Source organism: Trachypithecus francoisi, unplaced genomic scaffold (genome assembly GCF_009764315.1).
Source record: "Trachypithecus francoisi isolate TF-2019V2 unplaced genomic scaffold, Tfra_2.0 Lachesis_group11, whole genome shotgun sequence".
Taxonomy (NCBI): domain Eukaryota; kingdom Metazoa; phylum Chordata; class Mammalia; order Primates; family Cercopithecidae; genus Trachypithecus; species Trachypithecus francoisi.
In genome coordinates, this window is record NW_022681456.1 from 121120035 (window position 1) to 121147773 (window position 27739).

The window sequence follows — 27739 nt, forward strand, 5'->3', positions numbered from 1 at the left end:
TAAAGTAGCAGTTATAATTTTTCTGGTGGTGCAAATGTAAGCTCATGTTTTGTCTGATAAATATTCCTAAATGAATCGTTTGTATGTTGGTTTAGTTTCTCTCTAATAGACCCGACTACAGCCATTAAAAGAGGTCAAAACTCTGTGTTTAGTGGCTGCAGACTACCCCCTACTCCGTTGATCACAGGTCCCCAGGAATCTGGAAGAGTGGAGATGAGGTCTTGGCTGTGGTTCAGTTGTCTCATTTGTAAATGGGAATAACATTTCCTCACCTCCTAGGTTTAGTGTCAATACTAAAAGACCTAGTATAAATGAAAACATTGTAATCTGAAAGGTGTAAACAGATATTAGGTAATATTATACATACAAAGCATATAATAATAGTAAACACATAGTCTTATGTTCCAGCATTTTTTTTTTTTTTTTTTTTTGAGACGGAGTCTCGCTCTGTCGCCCGGGCTGGAGTGCAGTGGCCGGTTCTCAGCTCACTGCAAGCTCCGCCTCCCGGGTTTATGCCATTCTCCTGCCTCAGCCTCCGAGTAGCTGGGACTACAGGCGCCCGCCACCTCGCCCGGCTAGCTTTTTGTATTTTTTAGTACAGATGGGGTTTCACCGTGTTAGCCAGGATGGTCTCGATCTCCTGACCTCGTGATCCGCCCGTCTCGGCCTCCCAAAGTGCTGGGATTACAGGCTTGAGCCACCGCGCCCGGCCTATATTTTAAAAAGCAACTATATGATTGCATTATAGGAATTTTAAAATGATTTTCTCACTCAAATAAGTCAGATATATGAAACAGGCCGGGCGCGGTGGCTCAAGCCTATAATCCCAGCACTTTGGGAGGCCGAGACGGGCGGATCACGAGGTCAGGAGATCGAGACCATCCTGGCTAACATGGTGAAACCCCGTCTCTACTAAAAATAGAAAAAACTAGCCGGGCGAGGTGGTGGGCGCCTGTAGTCCCAGCTACTCCGGAGGCTGAGGCAGGAGAATGGCGTAAACCCGGGAGGCGGAGCTTGCAGTGAGCTGAGATCCAGCCACTGCACTCCAGCCTGGGTGACAGAGCAAGACTCCGTCTCAAAAAAAAAAAAAAAAAAAAAGATATATGAAACAATGGTTCTTTAAAATAATGTATGCCTACTGCAAAATATCTAAATGATAAAGAATATAATAAAAGTAAAATAACTTCACTCACTATCTTTCAGAGATAAATATAATTATTCTTGTAAATGCTAAATAGTACTCTGTTGTATAGATGTGCCATAATATATTTAAAATCACCCTATTTTGGATATTTAGGTCTTTTCTAATTTTTCAGTTACAAAAAATACTGCAGAAAATGTCTTGTAAAAACCAAATAATTTCTTGAGCTTTTTATTTTTCCAAATTGCCAGAAAGATTCTAATCTTTCCCTTATGTTTCCACTTTTAGTACTTCTGCCTGTCACTCAAGCAATTTCCATACATAGGAAATGTCAAAAACAGTTGAAACATAACAAAACATCCAACATGTAGCAAGAAAGATTGCCGCCAAATTATCTGCATGTGGGAGAATTATTTAATGCCTCAAAGAGGGGAAAAAATAAATCTTTAAACCTGAATATAGGAAGTGTGAGGAGGAAGAAAAGGCTTGGTTTGGTTTACTGCCTTTAATTTTGAGGATGACTTTAAATTCTGATCGCTCCGAACAATGGTATAGAGGTTAAGAGCTGGGCATTGGAGTCATTTGGATTTAAGTACTGACTTTGCTACTTACTAATTAAGTGAACTCACACATAGTATCTGGAAGTCACAATTTTCTCATCTGTAAAATAAGTATAATAACAGTGTTTTAGGAATTGCTAGAATCATCAATGTGATAACGCACCCAGAATGCTCAGTGCAATGCCTGGCATATTATAAATATCATTATTAATATAATATATACATATAACTTAAGTATGCAGTCTTTGGCGGGCAATTCAAATATTTTGCAAGTAATATTTTTGTATTCTTATTATCTTTTTTTTTTTTTTTGAGACGGTGTCTCACTCTGTCTCCCAGGCTGGAGTGCAGTATCGCGGTCTCGGCTCACTGCAACCTCTGCTTCCCGGGTTCAAGCGATTCTCCTGCCTCAGCCAGGACTACAGGCGTCCGCCACCGCGCTTGGCTAGTTTTTCTATTTTTGGTAGAGACGAGGGTTTCACCATATTGACCAGGCTGGTCTAGAACTCCTGACCTTGTAATCCGCCCGCCTCGGCCTCCCAAAGTGCTGGGATTACAGGCATGAGCCGCGCCCGGCCTTCGGCTAATTTTTGTATTTTTAGTAGAGACAGGGGTTTCAACACGTTGGCCAGGCTGGTCTCCAGTTCTTGACTTCAAGTGATCCCCTGGCCTGAGCCTCCCAAAGTGTTGGAATTACAGGCGTGAGCCACCGCGCCGGGTCTCCTATTATTTTATGTGATAAAAAGTAGAGAGCAGGCCGGGGCCGTGTTTCCTGCCTGTAATCCCAGCACTTTGGAGGCCTAAAACGGTATAATAGTTTAAACCCAGGAATTAAAGACCAGCCTGGGCAGTATACTGAGACCTCGTCTCTATTTAAAAAAAAAGAAAAGAAAAAGAAAGGAAAGAAAGTAGGGTAGTTAGACAAAAGTTTAAAAACCAGGGTGTGGGCCGGGCGCGGTGACTCACGCCCGTAATCCCAGCACTTTCGGAGGCCAAGGCGAACGGATCACGAGGTCAGGAGTTCGAGACCAGCCAGGCCAACATGGCGAAACCCCATCTATACTAAAAATACAAAATTTAGCTGGGCGTGGTGGCGCGCACCTGTAATCTCAGCAACTCCGGAGGCTGAGGCAGGAGAATCACTTGAACCCGGGAGGCGTGGGATGCAGTGGGCCGAGATCGCGCCATTGCACCCGGGATCGTGCCATTCCACTCCAGCCTGGACAATAAGAGTGAAACTCCGTCTCAAAACAAAACAAAACAAAAAAAGCCAGAGTATGAAATATTTAAGAATTTGCAGCAGAATAATATGACTCCAGGATGTGACACCTGTAAAGGGTAAGCAGGCCGAATATCAAGGTCCCTTCTTCGCTGAGCAAGATTGCAGAGAACAAAGGCCATGCACAAGTTTACGAAGCTGGAACAAGGTACAGGACCCAGATCTTCTGATGTTTATTTCACCGTTACACGCTCATTTATCATGTATCCACTCGTTCAAGGAGCATTTACTAAATTCCAGGATGACACAAGGGTGACATATAAACTTCACCCCAATCTTCACCTCAATGCTCATGATCCTTTTAAAATTATCTCGAGGGAAAGAGAAGCCCATCAAAGACAGTCCTGAGAAAGCTGGGGCTGTTCATCTGTATTCGGAGTTTAACAGAATGAAACGCCGGGGTCGGGGTGTAAGCTGGAATTGACGGTGTACGGTGCGCACGAGGGAATCTCCCTACCGGGAGCAGTGAGTTGTCATCCCGGGTGGACAGCAAGCTCCCGGAGCCACGCGGCCGCAGTGGGGCGAGGGCGGCGAGACCCCTAGCCGGCGTGAGCGCAGCCGTGGCTCTCCAGGCTGAGTGCACACCGGACGGCGCAGCTCGCGGCTCGCGGCTCGGCGCCGCCCAGCTCCTCCTTAACCCGCGCCGGGAGGCGGTGGCGGCGGCGGCCGGCGGGCGGGGGAGGGGGAGGGGCGCGGAGCGCGGCGCGGAGGCCGGGGAGGAGCCGGGGCCTGCAGCTGAGCCGAGCCGAGCCCGAGCCCGCGCCGAGCCCTGACACTGTCCGTCAGCCTTCTGGCTCCCCGGGAGCCCGGACTGGCCGGAGCCCGAGCGGTGGCAGCGCTGGGAGCCCCACGCGCCGAAGGGAGCGGACCGGACAGGACAGCCCTAGAGGAGGTGCTGCCGCCACAGTAGCAGGGACCGGAGTCTCGAACCGCGGCCTCCCGGACCGTGCTGCCCAGGCCAGCTCAGGGAGAGCCGGGAGTACGAAAGCCCCACCCTCTGGGGCACCCCGGGAGCGGAGGCGGGAGCGGGGACGCGAGCAACCTCTCCCCCTGTTGGAGAGAAAAGACCCTTACCACTCGGGTGAGGGAAAGAAGAGACTCGTGGGGGCACGCCGCTCTTCTGCCTAGAGGCGAGGAAGACCCCTGTACTGGCCGGGGAGGAGACCCCCAGAAGTGGAAAGAGGGGAGCTTTCCGCAGAGAAGCAGAGTGAGACCACCCTAGCGCGCCCCCGCCCCTCCAAACACACACTCTCAACAGTTGAGGACTTTCGAGGCAAAGAGAGAGAGGGCTCTGCCTATGGAGTAGGCACCCTCGGCCCACCAGTATTCACAGGGGACAGGAGTCCTTACGTTCAGAAGCCACTCCAGGGAAAGAAGAGGAATCGGCTTTCAGCCTTCTGGAGAGGGGAGGCCCTCCCCCTCAACTTCCTCGTGCCTAGACAGTGGAACGGGGTAGAGCCCCTCCGCTCAGCTCTCCAGCAGACAGAAAGAGCCCTCCAACTCAGAAAGATCCAGTTTGGGGGGGAGGGGAACTCCCCCAAGGGGGAGGAGACAACTCCTGGTTGGGAGAGGCTCCTCCCCTCCTCCCCAGGGTAACAAGCAGGGTGTGGGGGGTGTGCCACCTTCCCCAAGTAGGACCTCCTTCTCCTCCCCCTCCTCCTCCCTTGGCTCCTCATCCTCAGGGGACCAAGTTCCCCTCACCGACTTGGGAGGCTCAGCCAAGTACAGGAAGAGCCACTGAGGATGAGAGCCGTCACCTGCCTCTGAAGAGGGGAATCCCTCCAGCCCCAAACTCCAGTACCAAGTGGTTCCCTCCCTTTGCCAGGGGAACATTGGAGACAGGTTAGTGCTTTCTTTTATCTTCTCTCTGTCATGGTCTGGCACTAGTGGGTGTACGGGGTTGAGCTGGTGGATCGTGGGTTTCACTACCGGGGAAGACAGAGTGATGACTCAGAAAATCCAGTGGGAAATGTGATCCAAGGGCCTCCTGGATTTGAACTCACATCTTGTGGCAGAAGCTCTGAGAAATGGGTTTCTTAGTGTTTGGGGACTAAAGGGATGGGATTCATTTTAGGTCCCTTAGGGAAGTGGATGTTTTCATGCTGAGGAAAAGGGATACCAGAAAACGGCTGCATTTTGAGAACATGCATACTGTGTACACAACCTAACCAGTGGTAAGACTTCCATACCGCCCTTCACCCTTGGGCCTTTTCACCTGGAGAGCGGGTTCTCATGAAAATCACGGTGGCATCTGGTGTCCTGGCCTTGCCCAGGGCATGCTGAGGTCAGCTTAGTGTTCACCAGAGGTGTTCCCTCCAGCTTACTGCAATTACTGCTCCCTTGACAAGAAAAGCAATCTGTTCCTGCGCATCCTATCTCAGATACCAAGAGGCCTCCTCTCCTGACATTTCCATTGCTAGCTGGATGTATGCCTCTGCCCATAACATCCAAAGGGAAAATGGGAATCCCACATGTTCTGAGGCGAGAAGAAAGAGTGCAGGGGAATGCCAACTCCTGGGTTGAAGCGCTTCCTTGATGCTGGCCGTGTACCACTGCCCCAGTCTCCTCAGCTCCTGTTTTTTGCTCACAATTCTTCAGGAAAAATTAGATCCTGGATACGAAGGGAGGAGGGCTGCTGCTCCACTTCTCTCCAGATTTCCACCTAAACAAGTTGACCACTGGAGAGATTTCACTTTTGAGGAGTATATAGTTTCCTTCCAGAAAAGTACCTAATAGTCTCATCCTCTCCCTTCCTGTTTCTTGTTCAGTTCTGAGTTCCCGGAACCTTGTGTTCAAGTTTTCCTTCATAAGCTAGGGAATTATCAAAGTCCAGAATCTTCAGAAAAGGCAGGAAAAGGGTACCAGGAAATCCTCCCCTGAAGCCTGGGCTGTTTTTAGGAGAGGTCACTGGCTGGGTGTCTGCTTTCCTGCCTCGCCATTAGCAGATACCTTATCTTTTGTCTCATAGCAAGGACAAGTTGTGAAGGAGGCTTCATCTGACTTGGCCTTTCATATTTCCTCCTCTTTCTGGGGCATGGGTGAGTTCTACCTAAGTTCCTGAGCACATTCACTTGTTCTGGAAGCTACTGGTGGTATATGGAGATAGGGCACAGGTTTGTGTGGCTGTGCTGTAGGACAACATGCATATACTTCTTAATTCAGGTGAGTGTGGCTCTCTCTGTTCCAAGTGGGTATGTGTGTGGAGACAGGTACTTACGTGCTTTTCAGACCATACTCCAGTTACGTAGAATAGTGTGTTTCTGGTGGGCCTCTAGAAGCAGGTGCTCCTGTTCAAGGACATGGAGAGGTGGTAAGGATGCCCACCTGAAGGGAAAGGCTTGGCCTCCCCCAGCCAGTGGGAGCCCTCATGACGGTCTACAGGACAGTCCTTTAAGCAGCAGGGCAGCCCAGTCTCAGGTTGGAATCATTTCTTCTAGGACTAATAAGAGAGCTTCATTGCTGATAACTGCTGCTCTCAAAAGGATGAGGATCCTTGACTCCTAACTCCGGAGCTCCCTCCCCCACCTTTTACGAAAGAAGCCACTCTGATTAATAGCAGCCTGTTTCTTATAAAGTACTTCACCAGATGCTGGCCTGCACCTGCCTGAATGGCTCAGGGTGAACTATATCACAACACCTCCAAGTCCGCCACCACCACACAGTTTTGTTTTTTTTTTTTTTTTTTTGAGACGGAGTCTCGCTCTGTCACCCAGGCTGGAGTGCTGTGGCCGGATCTCAGCTCACTGCAAGCTCCGCCTCCTGAGTTCACGCCATTCTCCTGTCTCAGCCTCCCGGGTAGCTGGGACTACAGGCGCCGCCACGTCGCCCGGCTAGTTTTTTGTAGTTTTTAGTAGAGACAGGGTTTCACCATGTTAGCCAGGATGGTCTCGATCTCCTGACCTCGTGATCCGCCCGTCTTGGCCTCCCAAAGTGCTGGGATTACAGGCTTGAGCCACCGCGCCCGGCCACCACACAGTTTAACTGGTCCTGTTTGGACTGAGTTCCCTAACCCTCCTTGCCTCTCTGGAATCAGTTAGAAGCAAGGTAGGTGGCTACTGAGTGGGATTAACTGTGGTTTGGAGAGTACTTTCCCAGACCACGTTTTATGACTACACTTAGTTCTCCCTGGAAGATAAGAGATGATAGTCCCTCATTCCTTCATCCTTGGAGTCTTCCTGATCCTAGCATTATCTAGTACTGGGTGGTTATCTCCAAAGGAAAAGTTTGAGATTCCGACATCCTGAAAACCATTGCAGACTCAGTGCAGGCTTTGTAATGCAAACCACTGCAGGTTTGCTGCTTCCACTCCTATCTATAGTCTGTCAGTTTACTAATTTTTAATTTCTAGTATTCTCATTTTTCCCCATTCAAAAACAATAGCTACACTTATTTAGCACTTACAAAGTGCTCTAAAAATATTAACTCGAGGTAATCCTTACAACAATCAAAATAGTGGAGCTGGGATTGAAACTCAGGCAGCTTGACCAGGCGCGGTGGCTCACACCTGTAATCCCAGCACTTTGGGAGGCTGAGACGGGCAGATCATCTGAGGTCAGGAGTTTGAGACCGGCCTGGCCAACATGGTGAAACCCCGTCTCTACGAAAAATACAAAAATTAGCCGGGCGTGGTGGCAGGTGCCTTAATCCCAGCTACTTGGGAGGCAGAGGCAGGAGAATCGTTTGAACCCGGGAGGCTGAGGTTGCAGTGAGCTGAGATAAAGCCATTGCACTCAACCTGGGGGACAAGAGCGAGACTTCTCTCTCAGAAAAAAAAAAAAAGAAACTCAGGCAGCCTAACTCCTCATGGGCTACACCTAGCCACTGCCCTCTTTGTTCTGGCATTCTGTACGGGGCAGGAAGTTATCACATGTTAATACCTGACATTGGCGTTAGAACAATTAGTGGCCTTTCAGATAAAATGGGAAGAAAACTGAGCCTGTTATTGTGGATCTTATATGTTTCATCCAGGATCAGTCTTTCACTCCCAGAATGTCTATCTGTCTGCTTTTCTCTGCCTTTCTCCCAGTTCTGTAGTCTTCATTAGACGTCCTGTGGATATGATGGAGCCTGCCCTTTGGCTGCCTTTCCCAGCTCCTATGGGTATTTCTTCTCAGTCTTCCAGCTCACAGAGAAGAATGTGGCCTGACTCAGGTTCTGCCCAAGCCCCGTGGCACAAGGCCCACCTGGAGAGAGAGGCCTGGGTAACTAGGTTGGTTGGACTGAAAAATGGAAGTACCTCTTGTTTGCCTTTCTAATAATAGCCCTGAACATTAGCTTCATGCCATTATTTTGGGGAGCATGGAATGTGTGGCAGCCACGAGCTCATTAAGTTTCATTCACTTCCCTCCAGGGACGATACTGTGGCAGGGTTTATGAGTTCATCTCTTTTATTGAAGGGGAAAACTGAGGCATCAAGACTTCACTGGGGGCCTGGCATGGTGGCTCACACCTGTAATCCCAGCACTTTGGGAGACCGAGACAGGTAAATCACCTGAGGTCAGGAGTTCAAGAACAGTCAGGCCAACATGGTGAAACCCCAACTCTACTAAAAATACAAAAATTAGCTGGGCATGGTGACACGTGCCTATAATCCCAGCTTCTCGGGAGGCTGAGAAAGCAAAATCGCTTGAACCTGGGAGACGGAGGTTGCAGTGAGCCGAGATCGCGCCACTGTACTCCAGCCTGGGCCACAGAGCAAGGTGTTGTCTCTTAAAAAAAAAAAAAAGGACTTCGTCAGAGAGGCAAGGGATGGTTAGGGACAGTCCAGGAGGATTTGGAATGGAACCAAGGAACCTCAGTCTCTGAGGCTGTACACACTGGGCTGCCCTTGTGGGGAAGTGAAGAGTGTGAGGAAGTGGAATAGGGAATGGGTCAAAGGAGAATGGTGCTGAAAGATCAAAAGGATCAGATGCTACATACTGCTTGTAGCTGGTGAGATTTGAATACATATTTTGAGTGCTGGGGGCTGTATCTGGAGGGCTGACTGGAACGGGGCTGGAGAAAGGTTAAATTTAACCTCAGTGTCCTAAGCTGGTGCTGGGGTAAGGGTAGGGAAGGGCATAGAACAACTTGCAGAAGGCTAAGAGTGCTTCCCTTTCAGGCACTCACTGTGATGGGCATGTGCCAAGTGGGTTCTTCTGTAAGCCCTCTAAACACTTTAAATCCACTCTCATGCCCCTGTCCAATGTTGGAAAAATTGTTTCAAATGAAATATCAACTGAAGGCCTCTGCGCTCTTAAGATGAAATTTCCTAGGGATCTTTAGAAGGAGATAATAGGGAATAGGGCAGAACTACTTTAGGGACCTCCCCATCTGGGGAGGACCCAGGAGGACCCTGGTCATTGGAAACCTGCTCATTGGCATGCCACTCTTCAGTTCGGATGACCCAGCTACAGGACTGTGATCCTGCTACAAGTACCCTGCTATAGCCCAGTGGCTGGGGTGTTTTGACTTAGTAGTATTGGAAGGTGTGAGGTTCCTGGAATGATTAAGTGTTCCTGTTAGTTTCCAAGTTTCCATGGTTAGGGCAAGGTGGTAGTGGGATGAAGAGGAGGATGGTGGGAGAGAAGCTAAGGATAAAGGGGAAACCCTTCATGACGCTATTTATAAACATGCCATTCCTCTCCCTCCACCCCTTTTCTCCTGTCCAACAATTCTTGGGTTACAGTTGGGTCTCTTGCTGCCCCAGCCGCTGAGGCACCAAGGTGTTTCCTTCAGCCTTGTGGAGTGGGCATGTTGCTGGTTAGGAGCACAGGGCCGGGTACACGTGCACACATCCAGATTGCCATCTGCGTGGGTGGGCCTTGGGGAGAGGGGAGCAAGTGAGAATGCTGACCCCTAGGAGAAAAGCTTAAGGGTCAAGGGCAGAAGAATCACTACCTAGGATAGAAGAGGGAGCTGAGACCCTGAAAGATGTGATGGGGTCAGGAGAGGGGGGACATGGTTCGATCTGTTGTTGAGTTTTAGACTGCAAAGTGTGTGGATCTGTTGTATTTTATGGATACGCTTGTGCATATATCTAGCTGTGGATTTAGAGATCACTTACATCATATGTTTCTGTTCAGGATTCTGAACTTGGAGGCAGTCTAGTCCTGGCTCCTCAGGAGAAATGCCCTGGTGGGACTGAGGAAGACAGTGTTAGCTGGAATCTGGCGGCTGTGCAGGCACAAACCTGTTAGGCAGCAAGTGCTTAGGGGTTGCTGGCATCAGCTCTAGGGGAGTGCCAAATGGCTACCTAGTGCTTCCTGCCAGCCTTTCTAGACCCTGCAATACAGATAGCACCCATCGTTCTTCACCTTCCCTCAGCAAGACGTCGCTGTAGCTATACCTCTGCTGGCAAGAGCGCCCAGGCAGTGTGGGTGGCAGCAGGGCGTGCAAACATCAGGCGTAGGCGGTCTGGCAGCTCCAGGAGTTTGCATGGAGGTGCAGCGAGCGTGCCTGCCTGGCTGGGAAGGAAGGAGGGCGGAGGAGGGCGGAGAAGGGGAGCCAGCTCCAAGCCCCAGAGTGGCTATTTTTAGCCAGGCTATCTGATTGTTACCGGTCGGCACACAGCTGGGTGTCTCCCTGGCTGGGTGAAGCGCAGCAGGCTGAGAGGTGGGAGGTCCTTGTGGATGACTTCTTCCTGGTGTTGGTGTCTGTGGGCAGGAGCATGCAGGGGGTAGCTTACAAAGTGTGAGGGCAGCTGTGTACTCGGGATGTGTTGCTTCTGTGTGTGACTTTGTGCTCTGGTGGTAATGTATGCTGTATATGTAATCGTGATCTCTGTGTATGCGTTTCACTATTTATGTATCTGTCTGCTGCTTGTCGTGTATAATTTAGGCCTGGGATATATCTAAGATACCTCAGCTACACATGTGTGTGGGATAAAAAGGGCAAGTGCTCGTAATATATCTAGTAGGACACGTCTTTAAAAGTGTTGGTGTGTGCTTCATCCATGTATGTTTGTATTTAGGTAGACCTTTTCTTTACATGAACATTCATGCCATCTGTCTGGATGTCGTATGAAAATACAACAGGTGTCACATGATTGGAGAATGGACTTTAATTTCACCTGCTAAGTGGGGTTTTTCTTTTTTCAAACTCATTCCTACATAGTTTAAAAATGCTATGTTGTAGGGCTATAAGTAAGGTGAATTGAGGAAATAGCTCATTTTGGTGTGAAGTTTGATCTCTTTTAGTCCTATATGGAGAGGCCTTTTAGCCGTGCTCCACGTTAAGTTGTAGGGTAACTAGCAGTCCATCATATGGTAGATAGATCTGCTTGGGGATTCTGAGAACACCTGCTGGAAGGCCATGCCATGGGTGTCTTATGGGAATGAGAGTAGGAAGAACTCTCCTTCCCTCAAACAAAAGGATTTGAGTATTACTTGCCCCCAGTATTTTCATTTCCTCTTTGTCTTCTTCTCTGCAGAACCCAGAAGTACCATGGCTTCTGACCTAGAGAGTAGCCTCACCTCCATAGACTGGCTTCCCCAGCTGACCCTCCGAGCTACCATTGAGAAGCTTGGAAGTGCCTCCCAGGCTGGGCCTCCTGGGAGCAGCCGCAAGTGTTCACCAGGCTCACCCACAGATCCTAATGCCACCCTGAGCAAAGATGAGGCAGCAGTTCACCAGGACGGCAAGCCACGATACAGCTATGCCACTCTCATCACCTATGCCATCAACTCCTCTCCAGCCAAGAAGATGACTCTCAGCGAGATTTACCGCTGGATCTGTGATAACTTCCCCTATTACAAGAATGCTGGCATTGGTTGGAAGGTGGGAATGCTTCTGTAATTTTGGCTTAGATTTAGCCTTCAACAACCTTTTTCTCTACTTTTGTTTCTTCCTGTAACCTGTTCAGTTTACTCTGGCTTGTCTCAGAGATGTGAAAACTTAAAATCTCATATGTTCTGCCCCCTACTGTTTTTCAGAGTTGAACAACTTTTATAAGGTATATTAGGGAAGCTCCAAGCCATTAAGTATAGTGATGGGGATGGCGGGATACTGTTGCTTATCACACCCTCTTATCTTCATTTTTTTTTTTTTTTGAGACAGAGTCTCGTACTGTCGCCCGGGCTGGAGTGCAATGGCATGATCTCGGCTCACTGCAACCTCCACCTCCCAGGTTCAAGCGATTCTCCTGCCTCAGTTTCCTGAGTAGCTGGGATTACAGGTGCCCGCCACCATGCCTGGCTGATTTTTTTGTATTTTTAGTAGAAACAGGGTTTTGCTATGTTGGCTAGGCTGGTCTCGAACTCCAGACCTCATGATCTGCCTGCCTCAGCCACCCAAAGTGCTGAGATTACAGGCATAAGCCACTATGCCCGGCCCACACCCTCTTGTCTTCTGATCCCTCAAAGAGGATATTCATTCATTTCACAAATGTTTATTACCATTCTACGATGTTCCAGTCACTATGCAAGGCATGGCATCACTCCTTCCTACCTAGAGGTAGGAATCTAATCTAGATCATCAGATTTCCATAGCTCCGTTGCACAGTCATCATCTTTTGAAAAGCTGCATTCCAAGAAAAATAATAATATAATTAGGTTCTTTACCAACAGCTGGCTACCAAGCAAGTAATGAGAAGCTAAGTTGTTTGGCTGGAGATGAAGAAAGAAGGGGCTCCTCTCCCAAGCAAAGAAGGAAGGCTGATATGCTCAATTTTTTGGAGCAGTAGCTTATTTGTCAGTTGCTGAGTAGGAATGGGAGCTTAATATGTAGTTCTCTCACTCTGTAAATTCCCATTTGACGTACAAACCATGTAGTGAGTTAGAGACTATTGAAAGCACTCAGCTTTCTTTTCTTTTTTTTCTTTTTTCGCAGGGGTGGGGGACAGGGTCTCACTCTGTTGCCTAGACTGGAGTGCAATAGCATGATCTCGGCTCACCGTAACCTCTGCCTCCCGGGTTCGAGCGATTCTCCTGCCTCAGCCTCCCAAGTAGCTGGGATTACAGGTGTGCGCCACTGCTGCCCGGCTAATTTTTGTATTTTTAGTAGAGACGGGGTTTCACCATGTTGTCCAGGCTGGTCTTGAACTCCTGACCTCAAGTGATCTACTTGCCCTGACCTCCCAAAGTGCTGGGATTACAGGTGTGAGCCACTGCACCCAGCCTCTTTTTTTTTTTTTTTTTTTTTTGACACTGAGTCACTGCTGGGAGCCACTGCACCCAGCCTCTTTTTTTTTTTTTTTTTTTTTGACACTGCTTTGTCGCCCAGGCTAGGGTGTAGTAGTGCAATCTTGGCTCATTGCAACCTCCGCCTCTTAGGTTCAAGTGATTCTTCTGCCTTAGCGTCCCGAGTAGCTGCGATTACAGGCGCCTACCACTGCTACCAGCTAATTTTTTTGTATTTTTAGTAGAGACGGGGTGTCACCATGTTTTCTGGGCTGGTCTCGAACTTCTGACCTCAAATGATCCACCTCCTGCCTCGGCCTCCCAAAGTGCTGGGATTACAGGTGTGAGCCAAAATGCACCTGGCCTCTTTTTTTTTTTTTTTTTTAAAGACAGGGTCTTACTGCGTCACCCAGGCTGGATTGTAACGGTACAATCACAGCTCACTGCAGCTTGAACCTGGGCTCAAGCAATCCTCCCACCTCAGCCTCCTGAGTAGCTCGGACTACAGGCATGCACCACCATGCACAGGAACTTTTTTTTATTTTGTAGAAATGAGGTCTCACTATGTTGCCCAGGCTGCTCTCAGGTTCCTAGACTCAAGTGATCCTCCCATCTCGGCCTCCGAAGATGCTGGAATTACAGGCATGAGCCATTATGCCTGGCCCATTGAGATTTCCCTTTGTAAATATGTCCCTCCTAGCTACCATAACCCCCAACCCCACCCAACACACACTTTTTTTTTTTTTTTTTTTTGAGATGGTGTTTTGCTCTTGTTATCTAGGCTGGAATGCAGTGGCACGATCTAGGCTCACTGCAACCTCTGCCTCCTGGGTTCAAGCGATTCTCCTGTCTCAGCCTCCTGAGTAGCTGGGATTAGAGGCACGTGCCACCACGCCCGGCTAATTTTTTGTAGTTTTAGTAGAGACGGGGTTTCAACATATCGGCTAGGCTGGTCTCGAACTCCTGACCTCAGGTGATCAGCCCATCTCGGCCTCCCAAAGTGTTGGGATTATAGGCGTGAGCCACCATGCCCCGGCCCCAACACACTTACATAATATTTCTTTCCTCCGAATGTGAACATTCTATGGGCTATTGAGAAAATGAAGGTGATCTGTGTCTTTGTTTCTCTCATAATGTATATAAAAAGTTGTAAAACATTGTTCTTTTGCTATCAGTAGGGTAGATTGAGGAACTGGGCAGATGTGATTGTGAGGCATTTATATACCTGTCAGTTGGCTGGAAAGATTGAAAAACTATATAATCAGTTTTTCAGACGCATTAGTAATCAAATTTGTAGCCATTCCCTCCCATCAATTTAATCTCTGCATTTTTCTTATCTCATTGCTATTGCTATTTGATGCATAATTCCCTCCATCAGTGTACTTAAGAGGTACTGAGCTTACCCTGATACTTCAACTCCATGGTTTATTATGTTTTTTGGTGTGTCCCTCTGTGTTCTATTGGAAAATTTTCTGCTCTGCACAATGCTCAGGCCTAACTTGCTTCTCTGCATCTCCAGAATTCAATACGGCACAACCTTTCTCTCAACAAGTGTTTCCGGAAGGTGCCAAGACCTCGGGATGACCCCGGGAAGGTAAGAGACTCCTATAAGCGTTGAAAGGAGCAGGAAGGAGAGTGAAGTAGTTGACAGCCCAGAGTCCCATGGCTGTTTTAATTACCCAGAAGAGGAAGTCATGCTAATTAGAGAAGCATCTTTATTTTTTCTCAGAGGAAGCTTGGTTGTCAAGCTTGTAGGCCCCCAGTAGAATGGGTGACTAAGGAAGACTGAGGCTGGGCGCGGTGGCTCATGCCTGTAATCCCAGCACTTTGGGAGGCCGAGGCGGGCGGATCAACTCAGGTCAGCAGTTCAAGACCAGCCTAGTTAACACGGTGAAACCCCGTCTCTACTAAAAATACAAAAAATTAACTGGGCGTGGTGGTGCATGCCTATAATCCCAGCTACTCAGTAGGCTGAGGCAGGAGAATTGCTGGAACCTGGGAGGCAGAGTTTGCAGTGAGCTGAGATCGCACCATTGCACTCTAGTCTGGGCAACAAGAGTGAAACTCCATCTCAAAAAATAAAAAAAAAGACTGTGAAATCTTTTTTTTTTTTTTTAAATAGAAATACTTAGGGTAAAGTTGACTTTCATGCTCCCCCTTTTTTGTGTGGCACTCTTTTTTCCTAGATGTAAAAGGTAGACTTAATAACCTTTGTACAAACATCTCTATAGAACAGTCCCTGGTGTTTCCCCTATAAAAGAGAAGGGATGGATCATTCTCTCCATTTGACAGATGTGGATGCTAAAGTCCAAGCAAGTTTTGCCTCAGGTCAGAAGGGAAGGGAGAGGCTGTGTCTGGACATTTTCAGCTCTTTGAGCTAGATGCCATTGTTCTGCCCCTCCAAAACATTCGAGGCCTGTGTTTGGACCACAGGAGTACCTCTGGCATACTCAGTGAGTTTCTAGGACAAATTTGCTCTTCATTAATACCCGGAATCCTGGGAGGTTCTGAATGTAATGATTTTGTTTTCTGTGGGGATGGGATCTCCTTCCAGGGTTCCTATTGGACAATTGACACCTGCCCTGACATTTCCCGAAAGAGAAGACACCCTCCAGATGATGATGTAAGTTCCCAGCTCCTGGGGAGATGCCATATCTGAGCCAGCTGCTCCTTCCACCTCCTCTTGTGGATGTTCAGTCCTTTCAGAGGCAAAGGTGGAAGGCATACCAGCAGGGGGGAAACCGTGGGTCTTGGGAGGATGTTGTGCCTCTGCTTATAGATTTCCTTTTCTTCACAACCCTCAGCTGTCCCAGGACTCACCAGAACAGGAGGCAAGCAAGAGCCCACGGGGAGGCGTTCCAGGGAGTGGAGAAGGCTCACTGCCTCCTGAGGGGAATCCGCAGCTGTCACTTCAGAGCCCCACATCTCTTGCTAGCTACAGCCAGGTAGGAAGCAAATATGGCAGGGGTCATGGGATGGGTGGTGAATAGATTCAGATGTGTCCCTGTTTATTCAGAATTATGTATTGAGTATCTGTGATATATGAGGCAGATAAATTGAGAAAGAAGGGGAAAGCAAAAGAGGGAAATAGAGAGAAATAGAAAGGCACAGCAGAACTTTGAGAAAGATCAAGATGAAAAAGCTGGGCACAGTGGCTCATGCCTGTAATCTCAGCACTTTGGGAGGTTGAGGCAGGCGGATCACTTGAGTCCAGGAGCTTGAAACCAGCCTATCCAACATGCCAAAACCCCATCTCTACTAAAAATACAAAATTAGCTGGGCGCGGTGGCATGCGCCTATAGTTCCTGCTGCTCGGGAGGCTGAGGCACGAGAATCACTTGAACCTGGGAGGTGGAGGTTGCTGTAAGCTGAGATCACACCACTACACTCCAGCCTGGGCGACAGAGCAAGACCCTGCCTCAGAAACAAACAAACAAGAAGAAAAAATGGAGACTGATGAGAGGAAGAGGGTAGATTCAAGATAAGAACCAATGAGCAAAGAAGGAGAAAATGATGCTGGGCCATTGAAGAGGTGGGCGAGGATTAAGAGGACAGGCAGGAGAGCCTGGTGACCATCGAAGGATTTTATTGGTCCCTCAGCTGGGACACTGATCAGGAATTTCTTACCTGTTTTTGCAGGGCACAGGATCTGTGGATGGTGGAGCAGTGGCAGCAGGGTCTTCAGGTCGAGAAAGTGCTGAGGGTCCCCCTCCCCTCTATAACACCAACCACGACTTTAAATTCTCCTACTCAGAGATCAACTTTCAGGATCTAAGTTGGTCCTTCCGCAACCTCTATAAGTCCATGCTGGAGAAGTCCTCTTCCTCCTCTCAGCACGGTGAGTCTGGAGTTGGGATGGGTACATGGAGACTTTTTTATCTTGTTGAACAAGTGGTGATATTTTCTTTTTTCCCTTTATTTTAATTTTTATTTTTTTTTGAGACAGGGTCTCACTCTGTCGCCCAAACTGGAGTACAGTGGCACAATCTCGGCTCACTGCAACCTCTGCCTCATGGGTTCAAACGATTCTTTCACCTCAACTTCTCAAGTAGCTGGGAGTACAGGCACCTGGTACCATGCTTGGCTGATTTTTGTTTTTTTATTTTTATTGGTTTTTGAGACAGGGTCTCAGTCTGTCGCCCAGGCTGGAGTGCAGTGGCGAGATCTCGGCTCACTGCAACCTCCGCCTCCTGGGTTCAAGCAATTCTGCTTCCTCAGCCTTCCGAGTAGCTCAGACTACAGGCGCACGCTGCTATGCCCAGCTAATTTTTGTACTTTTAGTAGAGACAGAGTTTCGCTGTGTTGGCCAGGCTGGTCTCAAACTCCTGACCTCAGGTGATCCACTCACCTCAGCCTCCCAAAGTGCTGGGATTACAGGCATGAGCCACCGCGCCTGACCCGTATTTCTTATTTTTGACACAAAGAGAGGTATCACTACTCAGAGGAAATATTTCATGCACTAAAACTGTTTGGAGTCAAGCGAGCTCATCTGTCCTTGTGCAAATACAGCTGTTTCAGAAGGCAAGCTAGGTTATTAGCTTCAGAAAATGAGTTGGAGGATTGCCCCTTTCAGAACTAAGGGCAGTGATTTTAGGGGCTGCAGGCGAGTCATTTGGAGGATGACCACGAGGGGGCAGCAGCAGTACCCTCTCCCCAAGAATCCCTGCATTTCGTTGTTTTAAGAACAGTTTCTTTTTACTTTTTAGTGCATTTATATTTATGTTACTTTTATTGTGAAAAATTGCAAACAGATGCAAAAGTGTGGAGAAAAATATAATAAACCCCTGTGTTCCATCGCCCAACTTTAACAGTTATCAGTATTTTATTAGGCTTGTTCTGTTTACCACTGAGCCTTCTAAAAATTGGAGTAATTTAATGGAATTCACATATACCATGTCATTCCACTCATAAATACAATTTTGATATACATCCCTAAATGATGACTTTCTTCTAGTTATCTACCATGACATTATCACTCCTAACAGAATTGATAATACATCCTTAATATCAGCTGGTATCTTGTCCATGCACATTTTCCTAATTATCATGTGAGAATGACTTAAAGTTTTTATCGGGAGGCCCCTTGAGAGAACATCTGGTTCAGCCCTCTGCAATATCTGTGTGTTCGTTTTTAAAATAACTTAGAGACAGTGGTGAGGTTGACTTCAGGTGAGGCATTGGACCTTCTCGTTCTGTGCAGTGGCCCTATGTTAGCAGCAGGGGCTGAATGGAATGATAAAAACTGGTTAGTCACTTTTTGGAAAACTTATATGAATTTTCATGAATTCTTCTTGTATGTCCCAGGGGATCAATTTTCAGAGTTGTGTTCCAAGACTGTAGCATTTGCTTGAGAAATGAATTCAACTCAGGTGGATTCCATTGGTTGCTTGGAGGTGGGAACACGAGAAACCGTCAAAAATAAAGTAAAACATTAGATTGGGTGAGGACAGCCTAGAGTTCACTCAAGTTTTATTGTGACCGAAAGCCCCTAGCCTCAGGCTTTTGTTCTTCCTGGCCTGTCTGCTTGAGAAATAACTGCTTGAGAAATAACTCCATCCTGTCTCTGCTCCATACCCAAGCTACATTTGTTTATAGAGGATACAGGAATTAGTTGGCAGTAGCAGAGTGTAGAGAAAATAAGGAAGAGGAGGTAATAGACGACCAATGGCTTTGTTTTGTTTCTGATTTACTTTTTTTTGCCCCCTAAACACTAGATGACCAGGGATGGTTTCTTTTTTAAAGTTCACCTGCTGGGAAACTGTGATTTCAGGCCTACAGCCAAATCCCTAAAAAGTAGCATTAAACGCTACACGCTGAACATTTTAGTAAGATTTCAGTGGTCTTCACACTGTCAGGGCCCTCCTCTAACCTAAGTGCCTTCCTGTCTCTAGTACTTGCCAGGAGGGCCACAGGGATCTTTGCTGCCCTAGAACGTTCTCAACCTTTTAACTCCACAGTTTCGGTCTGAGGCTTTCCATCACAAGCCAGGGAAAATCCCATTTTGTGAAAAATGCATTGCCTAAGTCACTTGCCTGCCTCCTCCCCACCTGCAGGCTTTTCTTCTCTCTTGGGGGACATCCCACCCTCGAACAACTACTACATGTATCAGCAGCAGCAGCCACCACCACCTCAACAGCAGCAGCAGCCGCCACAGCCACCTCCCCAGCAATCCCAGCCACCACAGCAGCAGGCATCTGCCCAGGGCCCCTCAGCTGTAGGCGGTGCTCCTCCACTGCACACCCCAAGCCCAGATGGTTGTACCCCACCAGGGGGAAAGCAAGCTGGGGCGGAAGGCTATGGGCCTCCCCCTGTGATGGCCATGCATCCACCCCCCCTGCAGCACGGAGGCTACCACCCTCATCAGCACCATCCCCACTCCCACCCTGCCCAGCAGCCACCACCTCCACAGCCGCAGGCACAAGGCCAGGCTGCCATCAACAACACTGGCTTTGGTGAGTAAGGAGGGTGCAGAGTGATTTAGAGGAGGGTGGGGTGATGTCCTTGTCCTGACTCTGGCATGGAGGTGCAGTTAGTTAGGAAATTAACCATGGGTCTTTTAGGCTTCGCTCTTTCATGTGGGCTAATCTGAACAAAGTTAGTACTTAGAGCTCTGTCTTACAGAATTCTTCGATCAACTGAGATTGTTTTACATATTCTCCTGACTAGGAGCCTGGCTGTACCTAAAGCATAGATAGCTTTTCCAGTCCTAAACCCCCAGGGAGGGAGCGTCCAGAACTTGGAAATGCAACTGATAGTCTGTATAGATGCAGGAATCTTGCATGTCGTCAGCCTGGTATCAGTTGACTGCTGTCTTACACTTCACTCTATCTTATGATCCACTTTCCCCTCCTCTTTACAGCCTTTCCTTCTGACTGGTGCTCTAATATTGACTCTTTAAAGGAAAGCTTCAAGATGGTGAATCGGCTCAACTGGTCCAGCATTGAGCAGTCACAATTCTCAGGTTAGTGATCAAAGGATGGAGGAAGAGAGGGATACACTGTAAGGGAAAACCCAATAGAAACTAGAACCAGAAGGGGCGGTGTTAAATGAAGCTCCAGAATTTAGGATTTCATTGTTTTTCTTTCTTTCTTTCTTTCTTTTTTTTTTTTTGAGACAGAGTCTCGCTCTGTCGCCCAGGCTGGGGTGCAGCGGCGTGATCTCGGCTCACTGCAACCTCCACCTCCCGGGCTCACGCCATTCTCCTGCCTCAGCCTCCCAAGTAGCTGGGACTACAGGCACCTGCCACCACGCCTGGCTAATGTTTTTGTATTTTTAGTAGAGACGGGATTTCTCCATGTTGGTCAAGCTGGTCTCGAACTCCCGACCTCAGGTGATCCACCCGCCTCGGCCTCCCAAAGTGCTAGGATTACAGGCATGAGCCACCACACCCAGCCTCTTTTTACACAAGATGGATAGTATTTACATTATTTTCAAGTTAGCTCAAATTAATCTTGTCTTAACTCACAATATGGCAGTGAATTATCCTAGTCCATTCTGTCTTTGGGAGAGAGAAGGCCCTCAGGAATTTAGAAGCCCTAGACCACTATTTTTTTTTTTGAGACGGAGTCTCGCTCTGTCACCCAAGCTGGAGTGCACTGGCCAGATCTCAGCTCACTGCAAGCTCCGCCTCCAGGGTTCACGCCATTCTCCTGCCTCAGCCTCCCGAGTAGCTGGGACTACAGGCGCCCGCCACCTCGCCCGGCTAGTTTTTTGTATTTTTTAGTAGAGACGGGGTTTCACCGTGTCAGCCAGGATGGTCTCGATCTCCTGACCTTGTGATCCGCCCGCCTCGGCCTCCCAAAGTGCTGGGATTACAGGCTTGAGCCACCGCGCCCGGCCTAGACCACTATTTTGTAATTTTGTCACCACTTACTGATACAGTGTGACCTTGGCTGAGTCACTCAGTCACGTTGAACGGTTATCTTACTCATCAGTAAGATGGAGATTATAAGAATTTGGTAAGGGATCAAGTGGAATGAGAGTGTGAAAATGCAGAGCTCTGAAAGATGTCCATTGTTATTGTTAGTGCCTGTTACCAGTGAGGGTGATTGATGGTGTGTTTGGAACGGTGAGATAGGGCTGGGTCTGATAGGGGCTTCCTACCTCTGCCAGGTTTGCATTGCTTGCTTCCCTCTTTCTAGAACTGATGGAGAGTCTACGACAGGCAGAGCAGAAGAACTGGACCCTCGACCAGCATCACATTGCCAATCTGTGTGACTCCCTCAACCACTTCCTTACTCAGACTGGTCATGTGCCCCCTCAAGGGGGTACCCACCGCCCACCAGCCCCTGCCCGTATTGCTGACTCCTGTGCCCTCACCAGTGGCAAACAGGAGTCCGCCATGAGCCAAGGTACTGCACAAAGCCAGTTGCCATGGAGGTGGAGACTATGTGGAAAAGGAAGCGTAGCAGAAAGGCAAAAGAGAACTGAGAGAAAGGAGTTTCTGGGACAGTGACCCAAATTGAGCAGTGGAGCTAGTTTATCAGTGACTGAATATCTGTTGAATCAGCGAAGTTCTAAACTGAAAAATGCAAAAGAAATAGACTGTATGATTCCTTTTTAGACTTTGGTTTGAGAGATCAGAATTACTTACGAAAAGGGAGGAGATTTGTTAGAGAAAGGCCCTATTTTAAATTGTGTCTCAGTAATCCCTACCTCCTGGGTGATACCAGATGAAATGGTGGTTCTACACTTACGTGATCTTCAAACTAGTGAAATGAGAGAGATGTCATAATTATGTTCCTGTTTCTTGCTTTTTTTTTTTTTTTTTTTTTTTGAGATGGGGTCTTGCTCTGTCACCCAGGCTCTGGAGTGTAGTGGTGTGATCACGGCTCACTGCAGCCTTGACCTCCTGGAGTTCAGGTGATCCTCCCACTTTGGCCTCCTGAGTAGCTAGGACTACAGGTGTGTACCACCATGTCCAGCTAATTTTTTTTGTATTTTGTATATAGCTGGGATTTTACCATGTTGCCCAGGCTATCTTCAAACTCTTGGGCTCAAGGGATCTGCCCACCTCGGCTGCCCAAAGTGTTGGGATTACAGGCATGAGCCACCATACCTCACCCTATGTTTCTATATTTTTCATTCTTATATCTTTCCTATTTCACAATTGTACTATCCATTTCTTTTTACCCTCAGTGGTGAGGAGTGACAGCTTTTGCAGAAAGCCTTCATGCCTGCAGGAGCTACAGAACAGGGCAGGGAAGAGAGAAGGAGGATGGGAGCAAGGGTATATTTTTTTCGTCCCTGCCTTGTTGAGTACAGTGACCCCCCCCCACTCAAGTAACTCTTGTCTTGCTTTGGCAGTGAACTCTTATGGGCACCCACAGGCTCCCCACCTCTACCCTGGCCCATCACCAATGTACCCAATCCCCACCCAGGACTCAGCAGGATACAATCGCCCAGGTAAGAGCCAGGAGGCTTGTTTCAAAACCATTGTACTCTGATGAGTTGTTTTGCTTTCCTTTGACTCTGAGCTGGCATTCTGTGCATTTTTGCCTGCATCTCACAGGAGGGAATGAGCCTTTATAATTCCCAAGGCTGGAGGATGGGCTACCTGCTAAGGAGGTATATGTCAGGGGAGACTAACGAAGACAGATGTCCCTTCCCTTCCCCTAGCCTTCCCCTACCCTTCTCCTTCTCCTACCCTTCCCCTTCCCTTCCCCTAGCCTTCCCCTACCCTTCTCCTTCTCCTACCCTTCCCCTACCCTTCCCCTACCCTTCTTCTTCTCCTACCCTTCCCCTTCCCTTCCCTTCCCTTCCCCTTTTCTTTTCTTTTCGACAGAGTCTCACTCTGTTGCCCAGACTGGAGTACACTGGTGCGATCTTGGCTCACTACAACCTCCACCTCCTGGGTTCAAATGATTCTCCTGCTTCAGCCTCCCAAGTAGCTGGGACTACAGGCCCACACCACGATGTCTGGCTAATTTTTGTATTTTTGGTAGAGGCAGGGTTTTACCATGTTGGCTAGGCTTGTCTTGAACTCCTGACCTCAAGTGATCTGCCCGCCTCTGCCTCCCAAAGTGCTGGGATTACAGGCATGAGCCACTGCCCCCAGCTAGATGTACTTTAAAATTAGTAACTGCAATAGTAAAAGGAAGTGAAAGCATACATATAAGCAAAAGATAGCTATGTGCAACATTTATGTGTGGCCTTGGAATCTAGATGGAAGATGTGCTTAGGCAAATAAAATGAATTTGTTATCCACACATACTTGCTTTGTGCCCATGTCTGCTTTCCTGTCACCTGATTTCCAGAATCGGGGTTCTGGGATTGAACTATCTCTGACAGTGGGGGTGGGGTAGGGAGACACTAAATTGCCATAGACAGAAGAAAATGAACAGATCCTTCACATTTAGACACGTATAGAAAAATCACTGTTATTCTGCCTAACCACAAGTGTTTTCAGTTTTGGGGGTGACATCTGACTTTCTGTATTCTTTGTCCATATAATATAAATACAAATTTCTGTACTATTTCATGTGATATTATCTTCTGTTTGTTTGAGTCAGAGTCTTGTTCTGTTGCCCAGGCTGGAGTGCAGTAGGCAATGGTGTGATCCTGGCTCACTGCAACCTCTGCCTCCCAGGTTCAAGTGATTCTCAAGCCTCAGCCTCCCGAGCAGCTGGGATTACAGGCGCCCACCACTGTGCCTGGCTAATTTTTATTTTTTAGTAGAGACAGGATTTCACCATGTTGGCCAGTCTGGTCTAGAACTCCTGACCTCAGGTGATCCACCCATCTTGGCCTTTCAAAGTGCTGGGATTATAGGCATGAGCCACCATGCCCGGCCATATGATATTATCTTCTGTATGTTATTTTATCGTTATTATATGTTTTCAGAAGTATAATTTTTTTTGAGACGGAGTCTCGCTCTGTTACCCAGGCTGGAGTGCAGTGGCACAGTCTTGGCTCACTGCAACCTCTGCCTCCCGGGTTCAAGCTGTTCTCCTGCTTCAGCCTCCTGAGTAGCTGGGACTACAGGCACGTGTCACCACGCCCTGCTAATTTTTTGTATTTTTAGTAGAGACGGGATTGGGCCATGTTGGCCAGGTGGTCTCGAACTCCTGACCTTGTGATCCGCCTGCCTTGGCCTCCCAAAGTGCTGGGATTACAGGCGTGAGCCACTGCGCCTGGCATCAGAAGTATAATTTTTAATGGCAGCGTAATATTTACTTGCTGTGGAATGTAATTAGCTCTAGTTTATTTCCTGAGACCTCACTGAAATGGTGACCTGCAACCAAAAACAACTCCAGCTGATAAGGGCGATAACTTCGCAAGGCCTTCTTCGTGGTGCTATCTGGGGCTGAGCACAGTGCTTCTAAATTGAGGGAACAGCTTCCCATCCACTCTCCTTTTACTCTCTTTCTTTCTTTCTTTCTAACAGCACACCATATGGTCCCTCGGCCACCGGTGCCACCTCCTGGTGCCAATGAGGAGATCCCTGATGACTTCGACTGGGACTTAATCACTTAGTGCATCACAGAGTGTGGAGATCAGCCCAGGGCCGCATGGTGAAGTCTGGCAGTGGAGAAAGAGCAGCCCCAACCCGTCCCCCCCCCACGTCTGTATGTAGACATAGATCCTCTTTTTGTCCTTTCTCTGTCGGAGAAGCCACTGCAAGATGCTGCCGAAGATAACCCCCTCTTTCCTGCCTCGTTCTTCTCTCTTCCTTCCTGTTTTTTCCTAGTTCTTTTATTATTATTCTTATATTATTATTATTATTATTGGTTATATACTGTCTGTAGTCTCCTGTCCCTACATCATGGATCATGTCCACCTCTTGCTAATTTAAAATCATCAGGCTGGAAGATGAAGCCATGATAGCTACAGAGAAGAGTTTCAGACTCCAATTTACCTTTCTTTTGGAGAAACTCGATGCTGATCCCACCTTTTGGCCCTAAATTGTTTTTTGTTCCCGTCAGTTTCAGGCCAGGACTGGAGAGGCCACATTACCAAGTAGAAAGGGTCTGAAACATTACTTGGCAGCCGAGAATTTGGAGGTTTTAAAATGGTGCTAATTCCGTCCTCTGAGGTCTTCCTTGTCCCTTTATACCTTCAATCCTTACTTCTGCCAGTCTGCATTTCCTATTGGGGTGAAAGTGATGATGGTGGTGCAGGAGGGTGACAGTAAAATCCTAGTGGAGTTGGAGACCTGGGTTGGAAGGGATGGAATATAAGTCAGTGTGAAACTGAGCGTACACTGCCACGTTACATCGGTGTCCAGTGGCTTGTTTCAAGCGCATTCTGTAAGAAGATAGGATTGGTTTTAGCCCAAACTCTGCTTCTATGGTAGGGCATGAGGACAACTATTCAGCATACTTTTAGCTTCTTGGAGATGATTCCAACTGAACTATTTTGGCCTTTTAAACAATTTTCTCTGAAAATTAACTGTGGCTCTTATTTGCATTTACGAATTATCTTCCTATCCCTTTTTCCCATTCAGCAAATATTAGTTTGTCCTCTAATTGTTTGCCCAAATCTTCCACCCATCTTTCTTCTTCCCCCATTTTCTGGGATTCCCAAGAAAGAAAAAGTAACCCATTATCACTCTGAGTTTTGTTGTGTCCCAAGACATGATGGGAATCTCATTCCCACCTCTCATAGCAGAACCAAACCTTTAGTGTTGGTGGTAGGAGGATGGGGAGAGGAAAAGGGAGCTGGCAAGGAAATGGAGAGGGAATATTTTAGTTCTTTAAATATATAGGCAGATGCTTCTCGTGGAATCTAGATCATCTGGCTGAAGCTTTTGCAAGTGGGGTTTGAGAGGTGAAGGAGATTGGTGGAGGCGAGTAAATACTCTAGAAGCAAGAGTTCAGTGAGGGCCAAGGGGGACCCCCAGAAAAAGGTATAGAGCGAACTCATCTCTTGTACAAGGGGTGGCCATGACTTACTGTTGCAAAGTACTCCGTGTATATTTAATGTTAATTGTTGAATTTTAGTTATGAGAGGGAAGAACAATTTTATTTCTGTCCTTATATCACTTGCTGAAAAGCTGTGGGACAAAATGTATGGAATAGACAAGGCCACTTTCTTTGTGATTTCTGCTTTTCATTCATATTATTTTATTTACCCATGATTTCCAAGAGATTTGGCTTTCTGCTCTCCTGCTTTTTTCTTTCATCCACCCCTTTCCTTTTTTTGGAAGGGGGTTATATATGAGAGTTTATTGAAGAAGTCCAGTGAGGCTGAAGTAAAGGGGCAAGATAGGGCAGTTAACTAAAGAGCACTTTATTTCTTTGAAGCCTTTGTAAGAAAGAAATGGGGGTGCGAGTGGCTTGAATCTCCCATGACGTTGGAGGGCACTTAGTGGGGTTGAAGTATGACATAATATTTCCCATTGGGGAAAGGAGAATTTCTCTTAGAGGGTGGCAAAATGCCTTTGCCCAGTGTCTCTATTTTAGGCATCTTTTCCTTCCTTATTCCTTCCAGTCAGGGTGTGTCCTACACATAACTTCCCATTAGTTCTCCTCAATATTCCCCCTTTGTAAATGATCACTCCTCTTTTCTAAACCCTTTTCCTGTTCAGATCCATACAGGATTTGCAAGGGTAGACTGAATCATACATGCAGATGCCCCCTGTTCCTCTGTGTCTTCTGCAAACTAGTCTCATGAAGAATTCTGGTGTGCAGTCAGGGTAGTGAAGTTTGGTTCTGGGACTGGAGATTGGCCATTTGGCCTCCTGAGATTCCAGCTCCCTTCCACCAAGCCCAGTCTTGCTACATGGCACAGGGCAAACCTGACTCCCTTTGGGCCTCAGTTTCCCCTCCCCTTCATGAAACAAAAAGAATACTACTTTTTCTTGTTGGTCTAGCATTGCTGGACACAAAGTGTAGTCATTATTGTTGTATTGGGTGATGTGTGCAAAACTGCAGAAGCTCACTGCCTATAAGAGGAAATAAGAGAGAAAGTGGAGGAGAGGGACAAAAGGAGTAATTATTTGGTATAGATCCATCCATCCCAACCTTTCTCTCCTCAGTCCCTGCTCCTCATGTTTCTGGTTTGGTGAGTCCATTGTGCCACCACCCATAATGCTTTGCATTGCTGCATCCTGGGAAGGGGGTATGTGGTCTCACAAGTTGTTGTCATTGTTTTTTTGCATGCTTTCTTAATAAAAAGAAAAAAAAGAATGTTTACAGTTTTATCTTACTGGTAGTGGTCTCAAATTTCTTTTGGCCAGGGAAGGAAAAGAGAAATGTGAAATCATTTAGTTTTTGTTGGTCTTTATTCCTCTGCCACCTTTCACCACCAGGTTGAATGAGTTGACCCTGACATTTTTTGTGACATTGGTGGGAAAGAAGAATCAAAGGCACGTCCTTAACGTTCCTCTTTTCAAATGCTATCAAGTGTGATGGAATATTGCAGGAGAGTCAGTCACCCTTTGTTAGTTAGTGTATAGAGTAGGCCCACCTTGCTTGCATTTTAGGATAGTTTAAAGATTTAAGATATGGTACTTTGGGGCCGGGCACGGTGGCTCACGCCTGTAATTCCAGCACTTTGGGAGGCCGAGGCAGGGGCATCGCCTGAGGTCAGGAGTTCGAGGTCAGCCTGACCAACATGGTAAAACCCCATCTCTAAAAACACAAAATCAGCTGGGTGTGGTGGCGCATGCCTGTAATCTCAGCTACTCGGGAGGCTGAGTCAGGAGAATCGCTTGAACCTG

At 47.6% G+C, this 27739-nt stretch overlaps 1 protein-coding gene across 2 annotated transcripts; it reads left to right on the plus strand.

Annotated features, from left to right (window-relative positions):
* The first annotated feature begins 3672 nt into the window (after positions 1-3672).
* FOXJ2 (forkhead box J2) lies at positions 3673-27225 on the plus strand. Of its 2 annotated transcripts, XM_033222863.1 has the most exons (12): positions 3673-4822; positions 5055-5154; positions 11391-11737; positions 14597-14671; positions 15632-15700; positions 15882-16022; positions 16717-16915; positions 19131-19529; positions 19937-20038; positions 21219-21428; positions 22384-22482; positions 24464-27225. In XM_033222863.1, the coding sequence occupies exons 3-12, from the start codon at positions 11405-11407 to the stop codon at positions 24550-24552; spliced, it is 1716 nt and encodes a 571-aa protein (XP_033078754.1). In that variant the 5' UTR covers positions 3673-4822; positions 5055-5154; positions 11391-11404; the 3' UTR covers positions 24553-27225. The 2 variants fall into 2 exon arrangements, with proteins under 2 accessions (XP_033078754.1, XP_033078753.1); XM_033222862.1 differs by lacking the exon at positions 5055-5154 and having other exon boundaries at positions 3674-4822.
* The last annotated feature ends 514 nt before the right edge of the window (positions 27226-27739 follow it).

What these genes read in the sequence shown, in the direction of transcription:
- FOXJ2 (XM_033222863.1), top strand. Translation starts at nt 11,405, where the DNA reads ATGGCTTCTGACCTAGAGAGTAGCCTCACCTCCATAGACTGGCTTCCC. An exon ending in CTCTTCCTCCTCTCAGCACG is followed by an intron (nt 16,916 to 19,130) that starts GTGAGTCTGGAG and finishes CCCCACCTGCAG; the next exon opens with GCTTTTCTTCTCTCTTGGGG. An exon ending in TGAGCAGTCACAATTCTCAG is followed by an intron (nt 20,039 to 21,218) that starts GTTAGTGATCAA and finishes CCCTCTTTCTAG; the next exon opens with AACTGATGGAGAGTCTACGA.